The sequence below is a fragment of the Martes martes genome (genome assembly GCF_963455335.1).
Source record: "Martes martes genome assembly, chromosome: 3".
Taxonomy (NCBI): domain Eukaryota; kingdom Metazoa; phylum Chordata; class Mammalia; order Carnivora; family Mustelidae; genus Martes; species Martes martes.
In genome coordinates this window covers 140,385,622-140,410,703 of record NC_137890.1, presented here as the reverse complement: position 1 = coordinate 140,410,703, position 25,082 = coordinate 140,385,622, and the positions used below count along the sequence as shown (strand labels likewise).

Genomic DNA, 25,082 nt, shown 5'->3' with positions numbered 1-25,082 from the left:
GTTGGGCATGGGGGGTTACTCACACCTGTTTCCGTGCTGGACCATGAAGCTGAGTAATGAGTTGTACTGCATCCTTGATGTTTTCAAAGTTGTCGTCTTGTCTCCCTGAAACTGCTTTAATTTTCCCACTTTGTGGCTCTGCTGGCCCTCCCAGGGGAGGCGTGACCTTCAACTCTGAATCGCAGGTGGACCCAGGCCATGGATGGCTGAGTTTATTACACTAAAGTGCACACACCCCAGGAAACAGGATGCCTTACTGTTGGCTTAAAAATGGCCCTTTGTGGATAGCCAAACTATGGAAAGAACCTAGATGTCCATCAACAGATGAGTGGATAAAGAAGATGTGGTGTATATATACACAACAGAATACTAAGCAGCCATCAAAAGAAATGAAATCTTGCCATTTGTGATGACGTGGATGGAACTAGAGGGTATCATGCTTAGCGAAGTCAGTCAGTCGGAGAAAGACAACTATCATATGATCTCCCTGATATGAGGAAGTGGAGATGCAATGTGGGGGGTTTGAGGGAGTAGGAAAAGAATAAATGAAACAAGATGGGATTGGGAGAGAGACAAACCATAAGAGACTCAATCTCACAAAACAGGCTGAGGGTTGCTGGGGGGAGGTGGGGAAGGAGAGGGTGGTTGGGTTGTGGACATTGGGGAGGGTATATGCTATGGTGAGTGCTGTGAAGTGTGTAAACCTGGCGATTCACAGACCTGTACCCCTGGGGCTAATAATACATTATATGTTAATTTTTTTAAAAATGACCCTTTGTGGGATGTCTGGGTGGCTCAGTCGTGAGCGTCTGCCATCATTCAGCTCAGGTCATGATCCCAGGGTCCTGGGATTGAGTCTCGTGTCAGGCTCCCTGCTCAGGGAGGAGCCTGCTTCTCCCTCTGCCACTCCCCCTGCTTGTGCTCTCACTCTCTCTGACAAATTAATAACAAATGAAACCTTAATTTAAAAAAACAACCCTTGGGGGCACCTGGGCGGCTCAGTGGGTTGGGCCTCTGCCTTCAGCTCGGGTCATGATCTCAGGGTCCTCGGATTGAGCCCCGCATCGGGCTCTCTGCTCCGCAGGGAGCCTGCTTCCCCCTCTCTCTGCCTGCCTCTCTGCCTACTTGTGTTCTCTCTCTCTCTGTGAAATAAATAAATAAAATCTTAAAAAAAAACAACCCTTTGTTCATTCAGATTTTACTTGACATTTTTTAAAGAGAGGAGGGCTGTCACTTGGTAACTGTTTAGAGTACATTTAAAACTTATGGCATTGAGTTGGGCATTCATGTATGTATGGACATCTCAGAGCAGATTTTCAGGTGACAGACTGGAAGGAAAAGCATTTGTCCATTGCTTACTGGGGCATGTGGAGAATTTGTGGTAAGGACTTCTCTAAATGTATCCTCCTGAGACAAGCGAAGTGACTTGCTACTACTGCACACCTAAGATACTCCATTTCTAGAGGTCCTCAGAATCTCACCATACTGTTGTTTGAGAAAATCCTTGTCAAGACATTCCTTCCTCTGCTGGTGTTTGAGAGTACATAAGATTAGGAAATTCAGATTTTGTCAGTCCAAACAAAGGTAGATGTTCTTGATTGGTTTTGGCCTAAAAGCATGATAGAGGGGTAACCCAGGACCCTAGAGGGTGTGGGGGAGAATAAGCCAGGATGAGGGTAGTAGTCCAGAATCCTGGAGGGTGTGGAAAAGGGAGTAGCTTAGGACCCTCCAGGGAGTGGGGTGGGATGGGTTAACCTAGGACCCTATAAGGGGGAGGACAAAGCCCGGTAATGTAGGACCCTGGAGGAGGGGCTAACCCAGGCTCTGGAAGGAGGGAGATGGGCATGAAGGTCACCCTAGAGTAGAGAGAGATTTGGGGGTAAGAACTAAGGGGGCTGGGTTTGTCTGTACCCTGCCTTCTTCCTGCTCTAGCAGACCCCTGGGGTTTGCCCCTGGCATGGGTACACTGTGGAGAGCCATTCCTCTCTGCTGGCAGGACAGCAGAAACCAGCTGACCTGTGTGTGCCTGAGGTGGGGGGGCAGGGAGTGGGGCGTGCTGAAAACCCACACAGTGCACCTCAGGTGCAAATGAGCTGGTAGCCTGACCATGTACGGGGATTCTGTTCACCACGTGTAAAATGTTGCTTGTGCTGTCCATCCTTCCTGTGAGTAGTTCCTTACTGTTCATTAAAAAACCACAACAAAGGTCTGCTTTCAGCATTGGCTTCCAAAGTTTCAGCTGAAACTTTTCAGCATTAGAAACTCTACATTTCGGTGCCTAGAGCATTTGTACCTCCACTGCTGCTCGTTCTTTCAGTCCTAGGAGGACTGTGCGTGGTCGTCTGCACTTCTACAGAAAAATCCCAATTGTTTCTTTCAAATTCTTATTGAGATGTGTGGCTCCTTCCTTCCTTGCTTCCCTCCTTCTAGGCTGAACACGAACTTGCATGGAATGGCTCTGTGGAGGGGCACCTGGGCTGCTCATTCAGTTAAGTGTCTGACTCTTGGTTTTGGATCAGGTCATGATCTCAGGGTTCTAGTATTGAGCCCCGCTTGGGACTCCCCACTCAACAAGGAGTCTGCTTCTCCCTCTCCCTCTTCCCTTCCCCCCACTCATGGTCTCTCTCTCTCTCTTAAATAAATAAAATCTTTAAAAAAAAAAAAAAGAATGGTTCTGTGGAAATGCCCTCTTTAACCTTGACTCCTTGTATGGAGTTCTGCACTCAACTGTCCTCACTGCATGCCCAGCCCTTTAAGGAGAGCAAAACCACACGTTATACGTGCTTTAAATATTTGGTGTGTAAGAGGATCTATCAAAAAATGTGAGCATTCTCAGCACACTTCAGAAGTGACAGCTGTTAGAAGCTGTGTCCTTCTGATCTTCAGAACAAAGTCTGCATGAAATGTGATTTATGTTGTCCACATTTTAGGAATTTGTTCTTAAATTGAGTTTATGTTATTCATAGTACACATTATTCCTCAAAGGATTTGAAGAGGCTTATTTGAAATAATATATGAAGGAATAGGAAAAAAACTAAAATCAAGACCGGGACAGAGGACGCAGCACTGTATTCCTGCTCTGGTTTTGGTGTTAGGATGCTGTGTGACCAGAGTTCGAAGGGAACATAGTCATTGCAGATTATTCTTATTGTCTGTGGGAGAAAGCTTGCCAGTTCTTCAGAAGAAAAGTGTTTTCTGGCACTTTTGGTCTAAAACAGCATTTATAGTCATCTTCATTAGTTGGCTGTTTTTTTTAAAGAAAACTTCCTGGAGGCAACAGCAGAGGACTTAGGATCTTGGGCTTCACATCCTATCTCCTGTCTCCCACTAGCTGTGTGACCTCAGGCAAGTTGCTTAACTTCTCTGGGCCTTATTTTCCTCATCTGTAATTCGAGGTGAGTGATACTTGCCTCATAGAAGTTGGTTGTGTATTAAATGAATTTATGACTTTAAAGGGCCATGAAGTGTCAATGTAGGAAGAATTTTATAGGTGTCATAGTAGAATAATGAAATATGTCAGGATCTTCCTATTTCTGTTGAGAGCATAGATCCAGCTTCATTCAGCTGTTTGGTTTAACTCCTGAGTGATACTGATGGGGTCTGGGTTCAGGGCAAATCATGTAACAATTCTTTCACCTCAATAAAATGGACAGAACAATCATCTCGTTCAAAGGATTCTTGTCAAGATGGAATAAAAGTTCACCCACAGTGTTTGACCCAGAGCTTGGCTGTTGTAAGTGTTCAGCAGCTGCAGCAGGCTTCCAGGGTTGGGATAAATTGATTAATATTTAACGTTACTTACTTAGACATTTATTTGGTCTTAATAGATTATTGAAGCAGATGATTAAGTGATAAAATCTTAGTTCACGTTGGGATTATTTTGCAGGTACGAGGGATGGAAATGGATTTTGATTACATGTAGAGTCCTGCTTAGTGGCAATTGAACATTTTATTTCCTCATTGAATTCCTTGGCTATTTAAGGTTCATGTTTAATCCTCCCACGGAGACAAACAGTGTGTTTCTGCAGAACTTGTAACATGTCAGCAGTGTCCTGGCTACTCAGATTTGGTTCCTGCCTTGTTTTAACCTCCATAGTAGCTCGCTGGGAGCTGGGACCATGTGGAGGGGAGTCTGCGTTTTATGTGATGCTCAGTTGCCCCCTGTCCCCTAGTTACACAGATGCCCTCCCCTCCATCCTCGCTGCCCCAGGCCCTCCTGGGGGACTTGTGCCAAAAGGAGAACATGATGCAGGGGCAGAACGAGTTAGGAGACTCATGGGGCATTTGGGCGGGCTGGCTGCCCGCTCCTAAGGGTGTGGAGCCCGCCCAGCAGGGCTTCGTTCAAGGCTGGCAGAGCTGGAGGCTTCTCGGGGGTTCATCTCCCAGTGCAGTGGTATTTTTCAGTAAGAATATAATCTTTCTCGTGTTTCATTTTACTCTTTACCTTGTTAAGGATTAGATAAATAACTGCCAGGCCTCTGTGGAGATGAAGAATTTATAGCTGTCGGCAAGTTGTTCTCTTGAACAGGAGCCCTCCCTTCCCCTCAGTGATGGAAGCAAACGCCTAACAAAGCAAGGCCAGGAGATTTGGCTTTTATAAAATCTTGCTCCATTCCTAGAAGGTGGAACAGGGAGCCTTGCCTAGCTTTTGTTTGGGGCTTAGTGCTGCTTTCATTCAGGCCCAGGACTTTGGGGCCAGTCTGTCAGTGGGCCCAGACTCAAAGACAGCAAAGCCAAACACAGCAGGGGGCTGGGGGCCTCCCTCCTAACCACTTAACCAGTCTGTTGTCAGAAATCAAGGGAGAGGGGCTGCCATGCCCAGAAAGTTTTAAAAAAATCATAAAATCCCCAATTACACTTTACCTTTTAGATAAAATAGCTAAGGCTCTTCCGGGATTGCGTGTGCGCTCTTTACTTTCCTTCTCCTTTACTACTGAGTGGGGTTAGCCCATCAGGCGTCCAACTGAGGTTCAGACGTCGCTGCCTTTGGTACATCTAGTGGTTTCCATCTTGGTTGCAGCTAGAGGGCATTTATGAGAATCCTGCTTATTACTAACTTTGCTCTTTTTAATCTTCCACTTGTTTTTATAAAAGGTGGAAAAGCCAATATATTGGGAAATAGTGCACCGGCAAAGGTCAGTGTGGAAGCAGTGCAGAGTCACTTTGCCCCGTCATGCTCGCAGCTCTCTCGGCCGGCGGGACTGCCCCTCCGCAGGTGTAGACTCTTCTCACATGCCCACCTCGGGCCTGGGAGGGCCGTGTGGATGCTCAGTGTGGGACGAATGTATGAAAAGGTGGCTTTCTGGAAGTGGGAACCACCTCTCTGTGCACGGACCTGTCACCCTTCTCTCAAAGTCTCTAAATTAGGGACAGAACCATCCGAGGGGGCGAGAGAATGATTATCCATTGTTCAGGCCCTAGAGCCGGCCATCCTGTGCCTGTGTACTTGAGGGACAGAGCTGCCATAAAATGTTATGAACAGCCCCGTTCACAGAATGACTGAGTTCTGGCAAGTTGACAGGGGAGTTTTTGTAAATCACACGTCTGCCCAGAGAACTTTAATGTGTCAAGGATTCCTGCAAATGATCTGGTTCCCAGAGAACCATACCTGATGTCTTCAATAAGCTGGTGTTACTGGGAGTAAATGGGGTTTTCTTAAAATGGACATCTGGGAGTAAATGGGGTTTTCTTAAAATGGACATTTTCTTAAAATGGACATCTCACGCTCCGAAGACAGGACAGTATTGCTGAGGTACAATTATTCAGGATCGTCAGAGGAAATTTGCTTTCGTGGGAATTTCATTAGAAAAATGCCATCTTGTTAAGGAATTTGTGAGTAAATGAATTTGTGTTTGGTTTGAGTCCGAGAAAGTGCCATGTGTTTACATTGAGTTTTAGGGTCTCTTTTGGCCTTTGTCTCTGAACTCCGTTGGCCAGAAGACAGGCAGCGCTCCTCTGCCAGGGCATCCGCTGCTCCTGCCCTCCTCCCCTTGCCGCTTCTTTCTGGCCAGAGTGCACTGACCCTCGTCGGAGCCGGGGTCGGCTCGGAGGTCAGCCTTTCCAGCAGAGTCGTTGGCATTTCTGAGCAGAGTCCTGCCTGGCCTTGTCTGTTTAAGCCTGTAGTTGACTAGTTGACCATTCTTAAGTCTCGATTGACTCGGAAGACGGTGTCCTTCCCTCGAAGGCTGCTAGAGCTTAAGGTGCCCTCTAGCCTCAGGGGTTTTGAGTGATGAGGTCAAAACTCTTCACTCTGAGTAGAAAAAGGGACACGCAGGTCCTGCTGGTCTGCGTCACTGGAAGATGTGAGTCCCTCATTAGGACTGTGTGTGCAGAATGTGGGCCGTGTCAGGCCTGAGCGGGTTCAGTGGACGCGGCCTAACAGCCTGTGCTCGCTGGTGCTTTCTCCTCAGAAGAAGTCCCTCACAAAGACAGGGGGCCTGGCTGGAGAGGAACAGACTGGAGTCCAGCCCCGTCGCCAGGCCTGCGGGGGGCGCTCTCGTCTCAGCTGCTCCGGCTTCAGTCTTCTCTGGCGCCTCCGTGAAGCATGCGGCCGTGTTTTGAGGCCGGGCTGAGCTTTCTGATGTGCTGCTGTGGCAAAGATTCAGTAGCAGCTGCACCAGACGTCCCGACTTAAGGCCCCGTTTACAACAGGGATGGGGCTCGTTTACCATACACGAGATAACGGAATGCCAGTGAGCTGCTTCGGACCTCCTCCAGCGCCAGGGCCCCGAGTTTGCTCCTTCCCAGGGCGTCCTGTGTATCTGCCGGCCATGACCCTGCCTCAGGCATGCGTGTGGATTCCTTTGTTCCTCCTGTCCTTGCTGTGGTCACTGCAACCAGAGGGGGGCGAAGAGAAGACCCCTGCCTGGAGGAGGGTTGCAGAGGGGCAGCAGGTCCAGGGGATGGCTCACCCGCCGGATCTCCCACCTCGCCAGCCACTCCCTGGTCATGTTCCACTGACGCCCCGGCAGGAAGGGACTGTGCGGGGCGTGCAGGGGACCGCCAGGGCCAGGACATGCTGGTTTAGATTGTGTGATATAGACAGGATCACCTTCACCACTGGTTTTCAAACCCAGTACATTGGTATCTAAAACTGATTTAAATACTGTTCTGTTTATGATTATTTATTTATAATTTACTTACATGTTTCAATGTGTGATGAGTGGCTGTGAGCCTCTTTGTGTAACACACATAGGAAAGGCACCAGCCTTCAAGACCCCGCAGTACCTTCCCCCTCCTCTCCATCCTGAGAAAGTCAGCATTGCAGAGGACAACTGTCGTTAAATGTGGCTCTTTTTTGTAGTTGTCAGAAATGCTCTGGCTAATGACAGGAGAGCATTACTGAGATCGCCCCGTGACAGGCTGCTCTGGGGACGCATCCCCTGCCTGGGGGACTTGGGCCGGGAGCGAGGTGAGTGCTCACTTCCTTTTGGAAGGAGAGAGAGGGCTTACTCTCCCCACCGGCTTCCTCAGCCTGACCTTCACATCCTCAGGGCCCCGGGGGTAGGTCAGCCGGGGTAGGACAGCCCCGTACATCTGCTCATGAGTCCCGCCACCTTTCTCACTTTGCTGGCGCATGAGGTCCCTGGGATGGCGCAGAGCTCAGGTATCTGCCTGGCAGACATGGCACCTCTGCGTGAAGAGGGAAAGTTGCTGGCCCACTGCACCTGTGTCCCTGGAGATGGCCTGAGGGGACTTCTTTGTTTCTCACAGGAACTGCTCTTTGTCGCCGGGAGATTAGGCCCAGATGTCAGGTTTCCATCCCTGGGTGTGTGTGGCTCCTGGGCCCTGAGCTGTGGCCAGGCTGATGGGGGCAGGATTAGGTACGGCCGTCTGTCCTCAGAGGGGTCTGAGGAGGACAGAGGGACAGAGATGTGTGTGTGGAAGGAAGGACCTGTCAGCACATGGCTCCCCTGGGCTTCATTCCTGTGGGTGCCCAGGAGAGCAGGGCACAAATCCTGGGTGGGCAGCTGAGTCAGCCGCCCTGTGAGAGGAGGAGCACAGCAGGGGTGGGGCTCTGTTGCTGCGCTGTAGACCCCCTCACCCTGGGGTTCTGTGGTGTGGTGTTTCCTTGAACTGCTGACATGCTGGTGAGACTGGCCCGTGTGTGGCCTTCAGCTGCATATCGTTTGTCATGGCTGTGTGGCGTTCCCCTGGTGGACAGGACCATCGTTTGTTGATGCGTCCCACTCCTGATGGCCATGCGGTTGCCATCCCTCAGTGCGCAACAGGGCGTCCCCGGGCATGCGTCTCCCGGCGGGGCTGCTGTGGGATGGACCAGGTAGGTCTTCGGCCAGCGGTCTGAGAGTGTGTCCCATTCCTCAGTTAGCTGGATGGCTCGCGAGGCTGGGTACTGCTCATGCGTTCATTGGCATTTGGACCTTACCTTTTGTGAACGGCCTAGTCCTGTGTTTTCCTGATTTTCATCCTGACATGTCTTACTGATTTGTAGGAACACTCCATCTGTTCTGGAAGCTGGAAATGTGTCAATGTGAGGCTGTATTTAAAAACAAAGTTGTCACAGGCCGGCAGCAGGAAGAGAGCCTCTCCTTCCTCTTGTAGGTGCTCCCTCCTGCGGCCTCACTGTCCCACCACAGCCCCTTCCTGTCCTTTACTCACTGACGCTTGTCCTCCTGGCTTGGGATTGTCCTCCAAATCGACCACTGTCCTCTCCTCTAGATGATGATTCATGAGACATAGCAGTGGACCCTCTTTAATGAAACCCCTCTTTTTACCACACCCTCTCAGGAATCATGACCTGGAGGGTCATGGGGCACAGTCACTCATATAGGGGCCCCATGAGAACCTTTTTGATGTTTTCTCTTTCCTTCCATACTGTTCTTGTTTTATCCTTGGCTCACCTCCCCAGAACACGCGTGCTGCCAGCGGGCCACTCACTCAGAATCTCCCTGGGCCGGTCACCCGAGCACTCAAGAAAACCTACTATCTGACCCTCTTCTCTTGCTTTCTTGACAGTCTTAATCCAGAATCTTGACTAGTTACAGAGCTTTTCAACTCCATAAAAACAAGGATGATTTGATATGCCCTTGACTCCCTCAGTAATAACTAGTTTTTGTTGATTGAAATGTATGCCTCTAAGGGAAGAGGCTGGACTGGATAATATACTGATCTGTGTGTGTGTGTGTGTGTTGCACTATATTCTGGTTCTCTCTTGCTATGGGGAGAAAACAAACAAAAACCCTAAAAAATAAAGTAAAACAGTAAAACAAAAGCATAGTGGCTCTTGAATCCGCAGTGTGGCCTGGGGTTGGCAGGGGAGGGTTCCCCTGTGCTCACCTGCTTTACCTGGTGGAGCTTGACTCTGGGGATCCGTTGCCAGTTCGGCGTACACACACGCTTGCTGGGTTGTTGCTTGCTGTCTGCTCAGAGCTCACCTGGGACTGTCAGGCACACACAGGCCTAGGTTCCTCTCCCTGTGAAGGACACTGCAGGGCGCTCGGGCTTCCTCCCACCATGGCAGCTGGGTTCCGAGAATGAGTGTTCGGAGGAGGAGCGGACGTTGCCCGTCTCAGGACGTGGCTCAGAGGCTGGCATGCTGTCGTTTCTTCTGTGTTCTGTTGTCACAGAGCCCAGCCAGGTTCCGAGGGGTGGGGGAGGATGCACAGCTGTCTTCCTGTCGGTGGGAGGATGACGGGAGAACTTGGGGCCGCTTCAACCACCGCGCACTAACAGACTCCCCTCTCCTGTGACCTTCCTCTAGCCCTGACTGCCGCTGCCGGAAGAGGCAAGCTGGAGGTGTGCGAGCTGCTGCTGGAGCGTGGAGCTGCTGTGTCCCGGACCAACAGGAGAGGGGTCCCACCTCTGTTCTGTGCGGCACGCCAGGGGCACTGGCAGGTACCTGGTGGGCCCGTGAAGGCTGCAGAAGCAGCGGGTGGGATAGAGTTCACTGTGGCCCGTCTCCCCTGAGCCCTGTGTTTTTCACGTACTTGGCTTTTGCTTGTGCTGTCAGGTCTCGAGAACCATAAACGTTTGATAAGCAAGCACAGTCCACCATTGTAGGCTGGTAACCAGGAGCTAGGCTGGGGCTGGGGGAGACGCGCAGCTGCTGCCTTTCACCCTGCGAGGGAGAGAGGAATGGGTGCACCCTGTCACCATAACAGAGGACTAGCCGCGAGAGCTGTTGTCCTGATTGTGTGACCCACTCATCTAGCATACTTGGAAGAAGAGTGGTTCTCTTGTGCTCTTTAGAAAAGGAAGCATTTTCTCTCTGGTCTAGCATTGTGATTCAGGCTGGTTTCGTCTTGTCTCATCTCGTCTCTTTCTTTTTTCAAGATTTCCTTATTTATCACACAGAGAGAGAGAACACAAGCATGAGGGGCAGGGAGAGGGAGAGAATCTCAAGCAGACTTCCTGCTGAGCCCAGAGCCTGATGTGGGGCTGGAAGCCCCATGAGCTCATGACCTAAGCGGAAACCAAGAGTTGGGTGCTTCACCGACTGCACCACCCAGACGCCCCATCTGGCTGGTTTCTTTGACTAGGAGTGACTTGTTGCCTTACTCAAGGGAGCAGGGATCATTGAGAACAGCATTTCGGTCATTCATTCATTTCATAAGCAGCGGCCATGGACCTACCCCATGCCTGGCATCAGGTTCTACACAAGCTATAAGCACATGGATCCTACCATGTTCATTATAGGAAGAATTTTCTAGATCCAATTTTGCATCATGGAATCATGTCCCTCCTTGTTTTTCCCATTGTTAGGAGCTGCAAGTGCTCCCCACCAAGATTTTGGCTTTTCAGTTCCATTTCCAACAGCTTGGTCTGTACCATCTTCCCCCTATCATCCTCACAACTTCTCTGTGCTGCCCTAGCTCATCCTGTCTCTGGGTCTCAGACTTCCTAAATCATGGGGAAGTTTGGAAAGCACAGGTCAGTGGATGAGGAACAGGAAAGCATGGGGAATATGCTGCCTTTTGTTGCTGCCCCCGTGTGACAGATACTGTGCCAGGGGGAGGGGGACTCCAGCCCACCCACTCGGTAAGGCCCCTCCAACTGGGATGGTAGTTGCATGAGAAGCCTCTGGTTTTTTCTTTTTGTTCCCCAGCCTTATTACCATGCACTGATTGAAGTTCTGAGGCTGGGAATGTCTTCAGGAAGCTTTGCTAAAAATTGCCTGCTGTGAAGGTCAAGCCATCCACTAAGCCCCTGAGGCTTAGAAAAGCAGGTTGCTTGGGGGTGTGGTGGGTGACTGCTTTCCTGAGAGCTTGTGTCTCCTACCAGAGTGTAGCTGATGGGAATGACCTTCACCCTCTCCTTCAGTCCTCCAGTCTCCCGTATGCCCTGTTGTGGCTATCTGGTCATTGCTTGATTGCGATTGGTATCTCCCCTTCTTCCTGTTACTGTTTATGCCTTGTATGTACGTGTTCCATAGGCATAGTAATGAATTGGACATGTCAAAAAAAGAGTATATATTTGCAAGAAGATTCTGTTCAAAGGAGTACAATGGAAAGATTGCACAGGCCCTACAAATCACACAACTTTGAGAGGCATTTGAAGAAGAGAATCCTTTACTACTTTTAAGTGTAGAAAAATCTGCCTGGGTAGAGAGCACGGAGCAGGGAGATTATAATTCCAAGTGTTTCTTTCAGATTGTTAGACTGCTTTTGGACCACGGCTGTGATGTGAGCCTAAGTGACAAGCAGGGCCGGACGCCCCTCATGGTGGCCGCTTGTGAAGGACACTTGAGCACCGTGGAATTTCTCCTTTCAAAAGGTAGCAGCGCGGGAGCCCCTGCCGAGGTTTCTTCCAGAAGGACAAAGCAAAGAGCTTTGACAGACCCACTGACCGTACCTTCTGATTCAAGTTTGCAAAGTCTTTTTGTTACGGACATTTTTTACCTGCACATAAGTAGAAAGAGTGGGCAGTGAATGTCGTACCCATTTCTCAGCTTCCACAGCGGTGATCATTTCACCGGCTTCAGATTTCAGAGGCCTGATTGCTGCCCACCCTGATTGTGCGGGTGTTTGCAGGTGTGAGTCCGTTTGCTTCTGGGCTTTGTGTCACGAGTTCATGTTCTGTGAATGCACTGTTCCTGCAGGTGCCGCACTTTCTTCTCTGGACAAAGAGGGGCTGTCGGCCTTAAGCTGGGCTTGTCTGAAAGGTCACAGAGCAGTGGTCCAGTTCCTGGTTGAGGAAGGAGCCGAGATAGACCAGACGGACAAGAACGGCCGCACTCCCTTGGACCTGGCCGCCTTCTATGGCGACGCGGAGACGGTAGGTCCCGGCAGGTGGTCCCGCTGTCCAGCCGCACACAGAAACCATTCTTGGAGTCGAACCGTTCCCCGCGTGTGTGTGAGGCCGTGTCTGCGTGTGGTCAGTGTGTGCAGGCGTGCTGTGGGGTTGCTTTCATTTTTCTCTTATTCTGTGACATGCAGTCTGTTCCAGAACGTTAGTAAAGATTTTAATAGACTCTCAAAACCTTCAAAATACTCAATTACAAACCACGTCTCCAGCAGACGCACAATTGAATATGTATACACATGTGTGTATGTAGTTTTATTTTCTTTCAGTAACCCATATAAATAGAATTCCTGTACAGAGTATTTCAAAATCGCTGTTTTATGTATATGAGAAATTACTAATCACATGGTTATCTGGTTTGTTTTTAAATGGGTGTGCCATTGTCTAGAAATAATAGTAAATGCTTAGGGCACTATCTTCATCTCTTTGCCAGGTGTCTAAGTCTAACGGAGTTAAGAAAGGACAAAACGTTAATAAGCTAAGAACTGCAAAATGTCTCTCAGGGCAGAAACCATGTCTTTGTCAGGTTCCATGTCCCAGGCACTGAGCAGGTGTTAAAGCAATGTTCGGCTCCTTAAGAGTTACCATTTCTGAAGCATTAAGTATGTCTCATGTTCTCATGTGCGCATTAGCCAGAGAGATCCTGGGTTGCTGGAAGCAGTGGAGCTTGGAGCCGAAGCTGTCCTCACCTTGCATGTCTGTGCCTTGATGCTTTTAGGAAGCAGTGATGTTAGCGTTCAATGGTCTCAAATTCCTGGACAGTGTAAATTGTACTTAATGTCGATTTTCAAAAAACAGTTCTGTAACTAAACCTCCCATATCCACACTTTTATGTTTCAGCTTTTATCACCTTACCAAATCCTAGTTTATCGGTATTAGGGAAGCACGAAGCACTTAGTGTTCTAGTGTAATTTTTTTTCCATTGTGATTAAAAAACGCACAACATTATTTACCATCTTAACCCATTTCTAAGCAAAGAGTTCAGTAGTGTACGTACCCTTCACATTCCTGTACAGCCAACACCCACAGTTTACCCCGTAACCCTGAAACTCTGTACCCACTCACCGAGGCATCGGTTCTCTCCTCCTGCAGCCACGGGCAGCCACCGTTCTGCTTTGTTTCCCTGAATGGGCTCCTGTCCTACCTCATCTATGTGGAGTCCTAGAGTAGTTGTCCCTCAGTGACAGGCTGCCTTCACGAAGCATCATGTCTTCAAGGTTCATCCATGTTGCAACCTATAACAGGATTTCCTTCCTTTTTAAGGCTAACATCCTGTCATGTGGCTCTGTCTCATTGTATTAATCAGTTCATCTGTCCATGAATGCTTGTATTGCTTCCAGCTCTTGGCTGTTATGAATAGTGTGTGTACTTGTGAACATGGGCTTGCAGATATCTCCTCCAGATCCTGTAAATTCTTCCAGATCTAACTGTATTCTTTGGGATATATACCCAGAAGTGGGATGGTTTGATCCGGTGATAGTTGTTTTTAATTTTTTGAGGAAATTCCATACTGTGTCTAGAGGGATCACACCAGTTTACATTCCCACCAGCAGTGCACAAGTGTTGCTGTTTCTTCATATCCTCTCCAACATTTACAATTTTGTTTTCTTTCTTTTTGTTAGCAGCCATCCTAATGGTGTGAGGTGATAATCTTGTGGCTTTCATCTGCATTTCCCTAATGATCAATGATGTTGAGTATCTTCTCATATGTTTGGTGGCCATTTGTATCTCATCTTTAGAGAAATGTCTAGTCATGTCCTTTGTCCTTTTTAAAAAATTGGGTTATTTGGGTTTTTTGTTGTTGAGTTGTAGAAGCTCTTTATATATTATGGAAATTAATCCAATGTCATTTTGAGCAGCTGGTGGACTATCAGATTCATATGACAAGTTAAGTTGGCTACAGACTTCTTTTCTACTGACTAGAACAATTTGAGAAGCCAGAGTGGTTTTTACCTCTGTGATCTATGTCCAGGTGACTGCTGTCATACCACATCAAATCTGTCTATGTAGCATGGTCTCAAAACTTGCCCCTTTACATTCCCGATATTTGAGTCTCTTTCCTAAGCCTTAAAGTCAGCTATAATTGAGTTTATCCGATCTCGAGCTTCTCCAGCTTGCTGTCTGCAGGCAGTGTGGATCGCATGTTTCTGAGATACCATGTTTCTGGTAGCCGTGGGCTACCAGCCCATGGGAGCTTTGCTGACGTCTGCCTCCTAAGTAACTAGAGATGAAAGGAGGATTGTAGCCATCTCTGTGGCCGGGAAGTAGACGTGCGTGTACTCCTCTGCGGAGTGCGGGTGCATGTACATAACATGTCCCTCCTTAGGAGTGTTCACCCGCTTTCCTCCTTGCCGACGGCAGACTGGGGTTTAGCCCTGGTTTGTAGCTCCTGTTTCCTGTCTGCTTTGTTTCTGTTAGGGTCCTTAATGGGCAGAGGTAGGGAAGTCACAGTAAAGCTCAGACTGCTGGCCCCTCCCCAGGAGGCAGAGGTGGGTGGGTGCGGCCCTCTTGCCACCAGCAAGTGGCACTGGCCACCGCTCAGGGCTCTGTCTTTCCCACCGCAGGTGCTGTATCTGGTCGAGAAGGGAGCCGTGATCGAGCACGTGGACCACAGCGGCATGCGCCCCCTGGACAGAGCCATTGGTTGTCGAAACACATCCGTAGTGGTTACACTGCTGAGAAAAGGAGCCAAATTAGGTCAGTAAACCCCTCATTTCAGCAGCAGGAGAGGGAGGTGTGCTCCAGATCGTAGTGTATGTCGGGGACCATAAAGACTTAACCTGCTCCTAGATTAAGAAGTAAGATGTCAGGTGCTTAGAGACTTTCTTTTTTCTTCCTTTACTATAAGGCTCATTTAATCACAGTTATCCAAAATGCTTAAATAGCTCATAACATTATCACTGTAGTGTGGGTAGAGAGCAGCAGCCAGTGTTGAAGAGCAGTCTAGAATTGAGGGTGTTAGGGATGCCCAGGGGCTGTGGTGGGGAGCGGTTCCATTCGTCTCTGTGGGGGATGCCAGGTACCATGGTTAGGAAAGCTCACAGGTGCCTCTGCTGAGCCACTGAGTTTGAGAACTGCCGTCTGGAGTCATCCTAGTCTGTCGGGTAGGGCAGGGGCAGCCCCAGCAGTTTCTGTGAAGGAAAAGTCACAGAATTTACTGGGAACAGGATGGAGGGGGTCACTTGAGGGCACTAATGGGGCAGAGGGGTCTCCGTAGGGAGAGCCCCTTCTGTGTGGTTGCCCGGAACGTGACCCACCATCCAGGAATGTGTGGGTACAGGGCAACCGGAACAGGGCTCTTGTAGTTTAGTGTGCCAGACCTTTGCCCAGCGGCGGTCGTGACGAGGGGACTCTGGCGAAGAGAAGGTCAGCGGATATTACTAAGCAGTTCACTGTCTCGGGAATTATTCTGAGCTGTTTCTAGTTTCAGCCTCTTTCATCCTCACCTGCCCTCTAAGTAGGTAGTGATAACCCCCTCATGTTACAGAGGAGGAAACCGAGGCACAGCAGGGGCAGATAGCTTCCCTGAGGTCGGAGTGCCCGGCAGAGCCTGACCCGGCTCCACTGTAAGCCGCTTCGCCTGCCCGTGCTCAGGAGCAGGGCTGTGGGTCGCAGAGGCGTGAGCCTGGCCAGAGCCGGCCTGCGGGGCGACTGTGGTGCACAGGCCGCTGAGAGCACACGCCTGCACTCGCCAGCCGGCATGTGCCCTGCAGGAAGCGAAGGAGATTATTCAGAAGCCGTGTTTAATTGATCCTCCCCAAAATTCCCCACGGGAACAGGGTCGGGGAGATGGGCACAGCTGCTCTGATGCCCCCGTTTCCCAGCACTCCATTTTCATCAGGGTAACAGCCTCCCTCCCGGGTGCTTCCTTCAGCATGAGGCAGATCCGAAGGGAGACCCACTCCCCAGGGCCAGCCCGTGTCCCCTTCATTTTACCGTTGCCTGGAGGCTGTGGACACACCATGCTGCTGTCCGTGACCTTCACTGTGGCGCTGCCTCAGAAGCCGTGACCTCCTTTCCTCCCAGAGCACTGATATGTGTCTAAATGTGTCTTTGTTTTGCAGGAAATGCTGCCTGGGCAATGGCTACTTCCAAGCCTGATATTTTGATTATACTTTTACAGAAGTTGATGGAGGAAGGAAACATGATGTACAAAGTAAGTGGTACTGGCCTCTTCTAGGATGTGATGGCCCGCGAGTGGTCTCTTAGCCTGCACACCACACCGGCTCAGGAGCCATAGCCCGGCTTCGGGAGCCACTGGTGAGGCCCGGGGCCCAGGCATTTGTGCCTTAACAGCAGGACCTTCCAGGGAGAAGGCCCCTCTCCGTGTGAGAACCATTCCCTCGGAAGGAGTCCTTGCGGCTGCGACTCAGGGCCTGAAGCCCTGGCATGAAGGCACAGTGGCTCCCAGGAGGAGGTCCCTTAGCACACTGCATGGGGACACACGTGAGAAAGGGACACTCAGGAGACGTCTTCAGGAAAAAAGGATCATTAACTCTCCTAAGACTCTATTACTTTAGTTTTAATATCCATAAGCTTCTACCATTTGAAATGGTTTCTAGAGATGTTTTCACTTAGGATAGTCAGGGAGTATATAATACTCTGTTGCTCAGGAGACTGACTTAATTTTTCCCCCGATTTCCCTTGGAAATGGAAATACAAAGACTTATAATTTTAAAGTAAAAATTTCAAATAAAATTTAAAGTAAAATTTCCAAAATAAGACATCAGCTTAGATGGGAAGCCAGCAGACTTTTCCTGTAAAGGGCCAGATGGTAACTGTGTTGGGCTCTGCTGTGTGATCTCTGTCACCACTCTCCGGTTTCACTGGAGTGGCAGGAAAGCAGCCACAGGTGACACATGAGCGAATGGGCATGGCTGTGGCCCAGTCAGACTGTGTGAATGTGGGTGGCTGGCCAGATTTGGCCGGGGAGCTGTAGCTGGCCCATCCTTGGCTTAGATAGATGCTGTAGGCCATTTACGTGGAGCATTGCTCTTTCCAGGTCTGTGATTAGACAAAATTAAATGTTTTGAAAACAAACAAAAAACGGCATTATGAGCATTTTAATCCTTTTATCGTGAGGCTGCTGCACGGGCTACGTTTAGTTTTTCCCTTTTCTTTTTTTTAATAATAACAAATAAGTAGGCTTCTAGCACGACCCAGCAGGGTTCCTGCCTTGGGATCCTTTTGAAATTGAGTTCAGAGTGTGTGTTGTTGTGGCTTTGAAGTGGTTTTAATATGAATTTTGGTAGGCAATTATGTTAGAACTATCAAGCCATTTTCAACAGACTTCATACCTGCTGCGCTGTGGAACTGACTGAGCAAACGGATTTCTTTAGCCTTGAAAATGACATGCGGCGCTGTTCGATTTTTAAAGCCCGTAGTTTAGTTCCTCTTCAAAGAAAAATTATGATTCTGCAGCAAGCTCTGAGCTTCTCCACAAGACTCTACTTGCCTTGAGAACTGCATCATTTCTTCATCTGATTTCTATTACACTTAGCATTAAAACCTCTGTAGTCAAGGATAATTTCTGAGATGGTTTTCAAAAATGTTTAACAGAGGGACACCTGGGTGGCTCAGTCTGGGAAGCCTCTGACTCCTGATTTTGGCTCAGGTCATGATCTCGGGGTCATGAGATCCAGCCCGGCTGAGCCGGGCGTGGAGCCTACTTAAGATTCTCTTGCCGTCCCCCGACCCCCATGTGTGTGTGTCTCCTCTCTCTCTCTCTCTAAAAATAATAATAAAAATATATATAACAGGATAACCTGATCTATTAAGATGGATAGTTCTCAATTTGGCAATGTACAGGCTGCTTCGTAGAAAACCAGTTTGTGTCTTAGCGCACGAGGCCGAAAGCTGCCGGAGCCTGTGTGGACAGTGAGGCCGGTTCATGCCCGCCGGGTCGCAGCACGCTCAGCAGGACCCTCCCATGTGTTCTGATGGTTTCCGTGATGGGGGGAGAACCTTGCCAGGGTCTTCAGGTTGTGGGAGCCTATTCGTCTTGGAGCATCTGAAAAAGGATCAATTTCTGTGCTTTTTGATTCCTAGAAAGGGAAGATGAAAGAGGCAGCCCAGAGGTACCAATATGCCTTAAGGAAGTTTCCCCGGGAAGGACTTGGAGAGGATATGAGGCCATTCAATGAATTAAGAGTTTCTCTCTATCTCAATTTGTCTCGCTGCCGGAGAAAAACAAATGTAAGCTGTGGGCCCTTAGTCTGTTCTTTTAGTAGTAGAAGTATTGGCTCGTGGTGAGGGCCAACCCTGCACAGGCCAAGGCGTGGGTGTCCCGTGGGATTTGTTCGCACATCTCTGTGAACTTGTGGGGAGCTGCTTCTATTGGGTGGTCATCATGTGAGCTCTGTCACGGCCCTCCTCTCAAGGAGAATGCACTGGAGGGCACTGTCCTCTGCCTCAGCAATGAGACGTCACCAGACTGCCGCCCCACCCACTCCCAGCTGGGTACGGCCAACATGGTCACGGGGAGGGGGGAGGGCAGAAGGGAAGGATCTGTCTAGTGGTTATTGCGTTTGCCCAGAGGCTATACCACTAACTGGTTAACTTGTAATTAGTAGTAGTTACTTCATAGTTAATTTGTAACTAGTAAAAAACTAGTGGACTTGTTTCAGTACTTCTTTCTCCTACTTTTTTTTTTTTTTTTTTTTTAAACTTCTTCTTCTTACCACCAAATCCGTTGACCTGCCCGCTTCTGTGTCCGCCTATCGGGCGCCTCGCTGTGCCAGTGGGGGTGTCTCTGCCCCTCTCTGAGTCTGCCCCTGGGTGTGCAGCTCCCATCCACTCTCGCCTGCCAGTGCACGGCTTCTACCGCTGTTCTCTCCATCTTGAATCATTAATTTTTGTTTCTCTACTGAATGCTTCTCTTAAGATACTAATAAGCTTTAATTACCTCCCTACTTTAAAACAAGAGGAATAAAACTTCCCTTGGCCGTTACCTTCCCAGCTATCCCAATTCTGCTAACCTGTAGAGCAAGACTCCTATTAAAAAGCTGCCCGTAATCCTGTCTCAGGGCTTCCTCTGACTCCTGTATTTAAATGTTGACACTAGGACTTTGGCATGGCAGAAGAATTTGCTTCCAAGGCTCTTGAATTGAAACCAAAGTCCTACGAAGCCTATTATGCCAGGGCAAGAGCGAAGAGAAATAGCAGGTACTGTCCGGGGTGTGATCTGCGACTAGAGACACCTTCTCGGGGCTTTCTGGTACCGACGCTGCTGGTTGACTTGGGAGGTGCTCATTCACAGGCATTACTCAAAGGCCTCTCATCCCTTTTGATACTAAATTGGTAGCTTCCAAGGGGCACCACAGTGGGTATTAGCAATGGGTAGACGTGTGTCTTCTCCTGACATCCCAGTAACTGTTCCTCCCATGCACCCCAGCTGACACTCACTGCAACACAGAATCCTTCGATCAGTCTGTGTTGCAGGGAACCTGTCAGCTAGAGACACTAGAGCAGGTAGGTGGGGGAAGGGAGGAGAGGCCTGTAGGAGTTTTAGGTTAGAGATGGACGGCGTGAGAGGCGGTGGTGAAGAAAGATTCCGACCCCCACTGGTTTATGCCTGTTCCCCACTCCCGGCCCAGTGGTGTTTACAGAGACAGCGGGCCCCTGGCAAGGGGCCCGTATGGGTCAGAATTCGCTCCCACGTAGCTGAGTAGCTCTAAGCTAGTGCGGAACGGCTCCTGTCCACCATGGTCGGTGTTCCCGGTGTTCCAGACTCTCGTTCTTGTTAGCAGAGCTCTGTTACGAACAGTGACCTTCAGAGCATGTTCCTACATGGCTTGTAACTCTGTCTTCTGTTTTGCCATAAAGGCAGTTTGCGGCGGCCCTGGCTGACCTACGGGAGGCTGTGAAACTGTGTCCCACCAATCAGGAAATCAAGAGGCTCCTGGCCCGTGTGGAGGAGGAATGCAAGCAAGTCCAGAGGAGCCAACAGCAGAAACAGCAGTGCCCACCACCAGCGCCATCCAACGACTCGGATAACGAAGAGGACACCCCGACCCCTGGCTTGAACGACCACTTCCATCTCGAGGAGGCCGAAGAAGAAGAAACTTCCTCCCAGGAAGAGGCCGTTTCCCCGACGCCCAGGTCTCAGCCATCCTCGTGTGTCCCCTCCCCATACATCCGAAACCTTCAGGAAGGCTTACAGTCCAGAGTCAGGCCGGTGTCCCCGCAGAACAGGCCGGGAGTCGGGAAGGCCCCGAGGGAGGCCGTGGCTCCTCCGGGGCTGGTGATGCAGCCCACGCGGCAGGCGCAGATAGTGAAAACCAGCCAGCGTCTGGGGCCCGGGCAGGCAGGCGTGCGAAGCGGCAGCACCAAAATGCAGGTCTCCGCTCAGACTCCTTCCCCGAGCCCTCTGCCGGGTGGGATGGCGGCCGCTCCTGCCGGTGGCAGAAACCAGCGTCTGGAGGGCACAGGTACTTTGACCGTGGGAGCCGGTTCCGGCCATTTCGGAGAGCGACTGGGCCCCAGCCACGGCGTCCAGCTGCCGCTCGGTGAGGGGGGTGCCGCCTATCCTTTACCCAGCAAGATAAAAACCGCAGAGAGGCTTCTGTCTCATGCCCCCATTGCTGTGGATGTGGCTCCTTTAAACCAGGGCGGGCTGGCGAGCCGCAGCGACGTGCGACATCCCGCTTCCCTCAGCTCGGGCTCTTCTGGCTCTCCGTCTGGCAGCATAAAGATGTCAAGCTCAACCAGCAGTCTGACGTCAAGCAGCAGTTTTTCAGATGGCTTCAAGGGCCAAGGACCGGACGTTCGCATTAAAGACAAGGCTGTTAATCCGGTGCAAAGCGGGACAGCGGAGCACAGGCCGCGCAACACTCCATTCATGGGCATCATGGATAAGACTGCAAGGTTCCAGCAGCAGAGCAATCCTCCCAGCCGCACCTGGCACTGTCAGCTGCCGGAGGGGCTCCTGACGAACACGACCTCTGCAGCCGGCCTGCAGTCCTTGAACTCGGAGAAGCCCTCTCTCAAACAAGCAGGAGGATACGCTAGCCAAGCCAAAACCTGTTCTGTTTCTACCCTGGGTGGCAGTGTCCACAATGGGGCACAGGGGAAGGAGCTAGAAGAGAAGAAATGCCAAACGGCAGTCCACTGTCAAGATAACAGGATCGCTAAGACTGTTTCTCATCTGTATCAGGAGAGTAGCTCTAAACAGCAGCCTCACGTCAGTAACGAAGCCCACAGGAGTCACCTCCCTTCAGCCAAACCAAAGCGATCATTCATAGAGTCAAATGTGTGAGCCTTAAGAGAGAACCACATGTGGGATTGGGAAAGCAATGTGCTAGCTTCTGGTGGTAATTAAAAGGTTTTTCATGAGAAAAATTACCTGTCAGCTATGTATTTTTTTTTCTTTTTTCCTTGGGGGCAGATCAGGTGCCATTGATACGTTCAAAATGTGGGATAAAATTTCTTTGATAAATAGCTAGGAGTCACCATAAATAAAAATGTTAACCAGAATTAAAAACTATAACTAGTTATGCATATTCAGTTAAACATTTAAGAACGCCAAGAAGACATTAACTTATGCTTTTCTCTATGAAATGGTTTGGTTTCTATCACGTTTCTCCTAGCCTTTGCTATGTGGGAAAATTGTAATATTTCTTAGAGAATGTCAATGTCTAGTGATAGGTCTAACTCATGGCACAATGTCCAGATGATGTATTCTGGAAAAGATGGAATTTTCAAGTTTCAGTTCCATTGAGTTAAATCCCAATTTTTTATATATAAATATATAAAAGTTTCTAGCTGAACATAAATGTGACTATAAATATTATACAGCTGATTTTTTTCTGTTTTTCTAAGCAAAATACGAGAACATCCAAGTATTGTTCCCTGTGTAATAGTTCCCTTAAGAGGATTAAACATTTAGTTCCATGTTATGGTTCTCATTAAAAATATTTTTATAGCACCTTTTTTGGAACTATATGCCCACTTTAAGGTGTTTTTAACATTTGGAAATAGCGTAAGCCATTTAGAATCATGGTTGGTGGTTTTAGGCTAAAGTTGGATTTAGGCTAAAATACCAAGGATACAGCACTGTTTATAATGTAAATTCACTCTCAGCTGGTTCCCAGACTGCTTTTAACAATGATAGCACTCCTGGAACAGGTGTTCCCACGTCCTTTAAGGACAGTATTGAATTTGGATACTTAAGGTATGGTTGGTCGTTGCTTTTGTTTCATTACACAATCATGACTTTATAGTCACATGTTGTACATATTAGGTAGGCAAGTTGTATTCAGACTTGTAAATATAACTATTTCAAGTAGTTAATCATAAAAAAGCTCATATATTTGCATGTTCTTGGTAAGCTTCCTTCATGCTGGTTATTGCACTGAACAATGTTATTATTATGGCATGTTAACAGTATACCAGTAACAGCACTTTATCTCATTTATATGAACACCTTTGAGGTGCTACTAAGTCCAAACTGATGTATTATTCCTTTGTAAAGATAAGGTACAGGAATGAACCTTGGTTTAAAGGTATTTTTATATGAAAATGGTGTGCTATTGGAGGATGTGAAAATGCTAAATTGAGAGAGGTGGGAGTATAGTTGTTTTATATGTTGGGATGTGAAATTTATTTTCTAGAATTGGGGAGAAGGAAGTTCTATATTTACAGAATGTTTTAAAAATGAATAGTTGTCTTGAAGTTCTTGTGAGCATCATTATGGTTTTGTATGAATAGGAGGTCTTCTGGTGTCATTCTTCAACATTTGTTCCTGAGTGTGTAAGCGTACTTTGTACAGCTCTCTCATTTTTATAGGCTTTCCATGAGTTCTGCTATAATTACTATGGCTTATTTATTGTTTATTTTTTTCTTTAATATTTGTGAAAGTCTTACTCTTTATGTAGTTTTGTTTCTGCACAACTACTGTACTTTTCCAGATGGAATAAAGAATATTAATAGAACCTGTTTTGTAGTAAATGAAACAGTGGGTAAGTAGAGACTGCTGTGATGACAACGATCTGCTTTGGTTTAATCCTGGGTGATCTTATTGCCTTAAAGGAAATAGTAAAAAGTCTATTTTTATAGTAATACTACCAGATGCATATTTAATTTCATTGAATAATAATTTCAGAAAAAGTGAAGCTTCAAGACATCCCAGAATGTTCACGGTTAACATTAGTCCTTTTGCCTGTAGTGGGAGGAAGAGCATCCTGTACTTCATGTTCCAGAAACCTTGGTGTCTGTTTTTACTGGCAACGGGAGCCCTTTAATACTGTAACTCTCACTTTGGCAATACACCGAACACCGTGTTGATGATACAGTCTTTCAGTTAAAAAGATGCATTTGTCTTTATACCCACACAGTTCTGTCTCCGAGCAGTGGGAATTAAAGTGAACATCAAACTGGGTCGTCTTGTGATAAAACCCTGATGTGGAGTCTTAAGCCAGGGTGTCCCCTACGACTCCTTCAGGTTCCTGTCTGGGTATGGCTATTGTTAGCAAGGCCGAAGAAAGTGTTTGCAGACCTTCTTTAAAGCTGTATATTAAACTTAGAGGTTCAAAACAAAACAAAAAAGATGGGAGGGAGAAGTTTTTAGCTCATAGATGATTGTTAGATGACTCTGGCTATGAAGCTGCCAGTGGGACTACTGGAATTTATTGTAAACTACATTAGGATTTAGATACAGTCTTAGTAAAGATATTTGGTCCAGTTACCCCAGAAAGGAGTGATGTCATCTTGGGAAGCCACTACTCAGTCCTGGGCCGGGACTGCGGGCAGGTAAGCACTGCTCCCGTGTTGTCCTCAGTGAAGGGCTCAGCCTGGGGAGGACAGCGGAGGGGCCTTGCGGGGGACCCTTCCTCTGGCTGGTTTTGGATTTGGTTTGTTTGCTTGTGTGTCTGGGTGGGGGGCAGGGAGGAGGAGTTGTCTGGCTATGGATTTATTTGCATTCATAAACAGAAGCACTTCACTTTAATAAAATTATTGGCATCTTAGTTTTCAACCGTTTTGTTTAATAAGAAGCTATGATGGTGAAATGTAGAAGAGAAAATCGCCTTCTTTAACACATTTAAAAGATAACCAGTCTTTTATTTTTGTTTTCTATCAATGATGTCAATGATTTTTAGTAATTTTTATGTAAAAAACGACTCTGCCTCCTTCAGAAAATAAGTCTGTCAATCAAAACAAAAGATATTTGGCCCAATGGTGAGCTATGTCAGTAAAAAAAAAAAATCTTTTGTTAAAATTATGTTAACATACTTCCTCTAAAGAATACAATAGAAAAACACCTAAAGCCTGTTCCCAGGGGCACCTGGGTGGCTCAGTGGGTTAAAGCCTCTGCCTTCAGCTCAGGTCACGATCTCAGGGTCCTGGGATCGAGCCCCACATCGGGCTCTCTGCTTGGCAGGGAGCCTGCTTCCCCCTCTCTCTCTGCCTGCCTCTCTGCCTACTTATGATCTCTCTCCCCGTGTCAAATAAATAAAATCTTAAAAAAACCTGTTCCCAACTTTTTTTTTTTTTTTTCGGTTCTCACTTGAATGTAAGAAGCATGGGTGGCATGAAAAAGAAAATCCTATTGTGGAATCAGACTGTAAATCCCAGCTAGGACACAAAGGAAATAAAATTTAGTAATCCATTAGGAGGATGGAAGTTCTACAAAGCAGCAATTATAAAGATAAGCTATTTACAGATTTTTATGTAGCTAGGCTTTCCACAATTCTGTAAGCACAGAGCATATTAGATGTACATTTGTAAAATACAGAAAAAGACTAACTATATACGTAGTTACATCATTTTTCCTCTCTCATTTCTGAGTGTTTGAATTTTTGACCAGCTAAAAAGAGGGTTTTGGG

General features: G+C 48.1%; 1 protein-coding gene across 1 annotated transcript in view; it reads left to right on the top strand.

The window, feature by feature from the left end:
- The window catches only part of TANC1 (tetratricopeptide repeat, ankyrin repeat and coiled-coil containing 1), a 153,065-nt gene extending 129,881 nt beyond the window's left edge, over positions 1–23,184 (top strand). Inside the window, exons 18-25 of the mRNA XM_080798596.1 lie at positions 9,722–9,855; positions 11,610–11,733; positions 12,059–12,234; positions 14,826–14,958; positions 16,326–16,417; positions 18,310–18,456; positions 19,325–19,425; positions 20,086–23,184. Coding sequence (XP_080654722.1) covers positions 9,722–9,855; positions 11,610–11,733; positions 12,059–12,234; positions 14,826–14,958; positions 16,326–16,417; positions 18,310–18,456; positions 19,325–19,425; positions 20,086–21,517 — 2,339 coding nt within the window. The 3' untranslated portion in view covers positions 21,518–23,184. The remainder of the gene's footprint in view (positions 1–9,721; positions 9,856–11,609; positions 11,734–12,058; positions 12,235–14,825; positions 14,959–16,325; positions 16,418–18,309; positions 18,457–19,324; positions 19,426–20,085) is intronic.
- Positions 23,185–25,082: the final 1,898 nt, after the last annotated feature.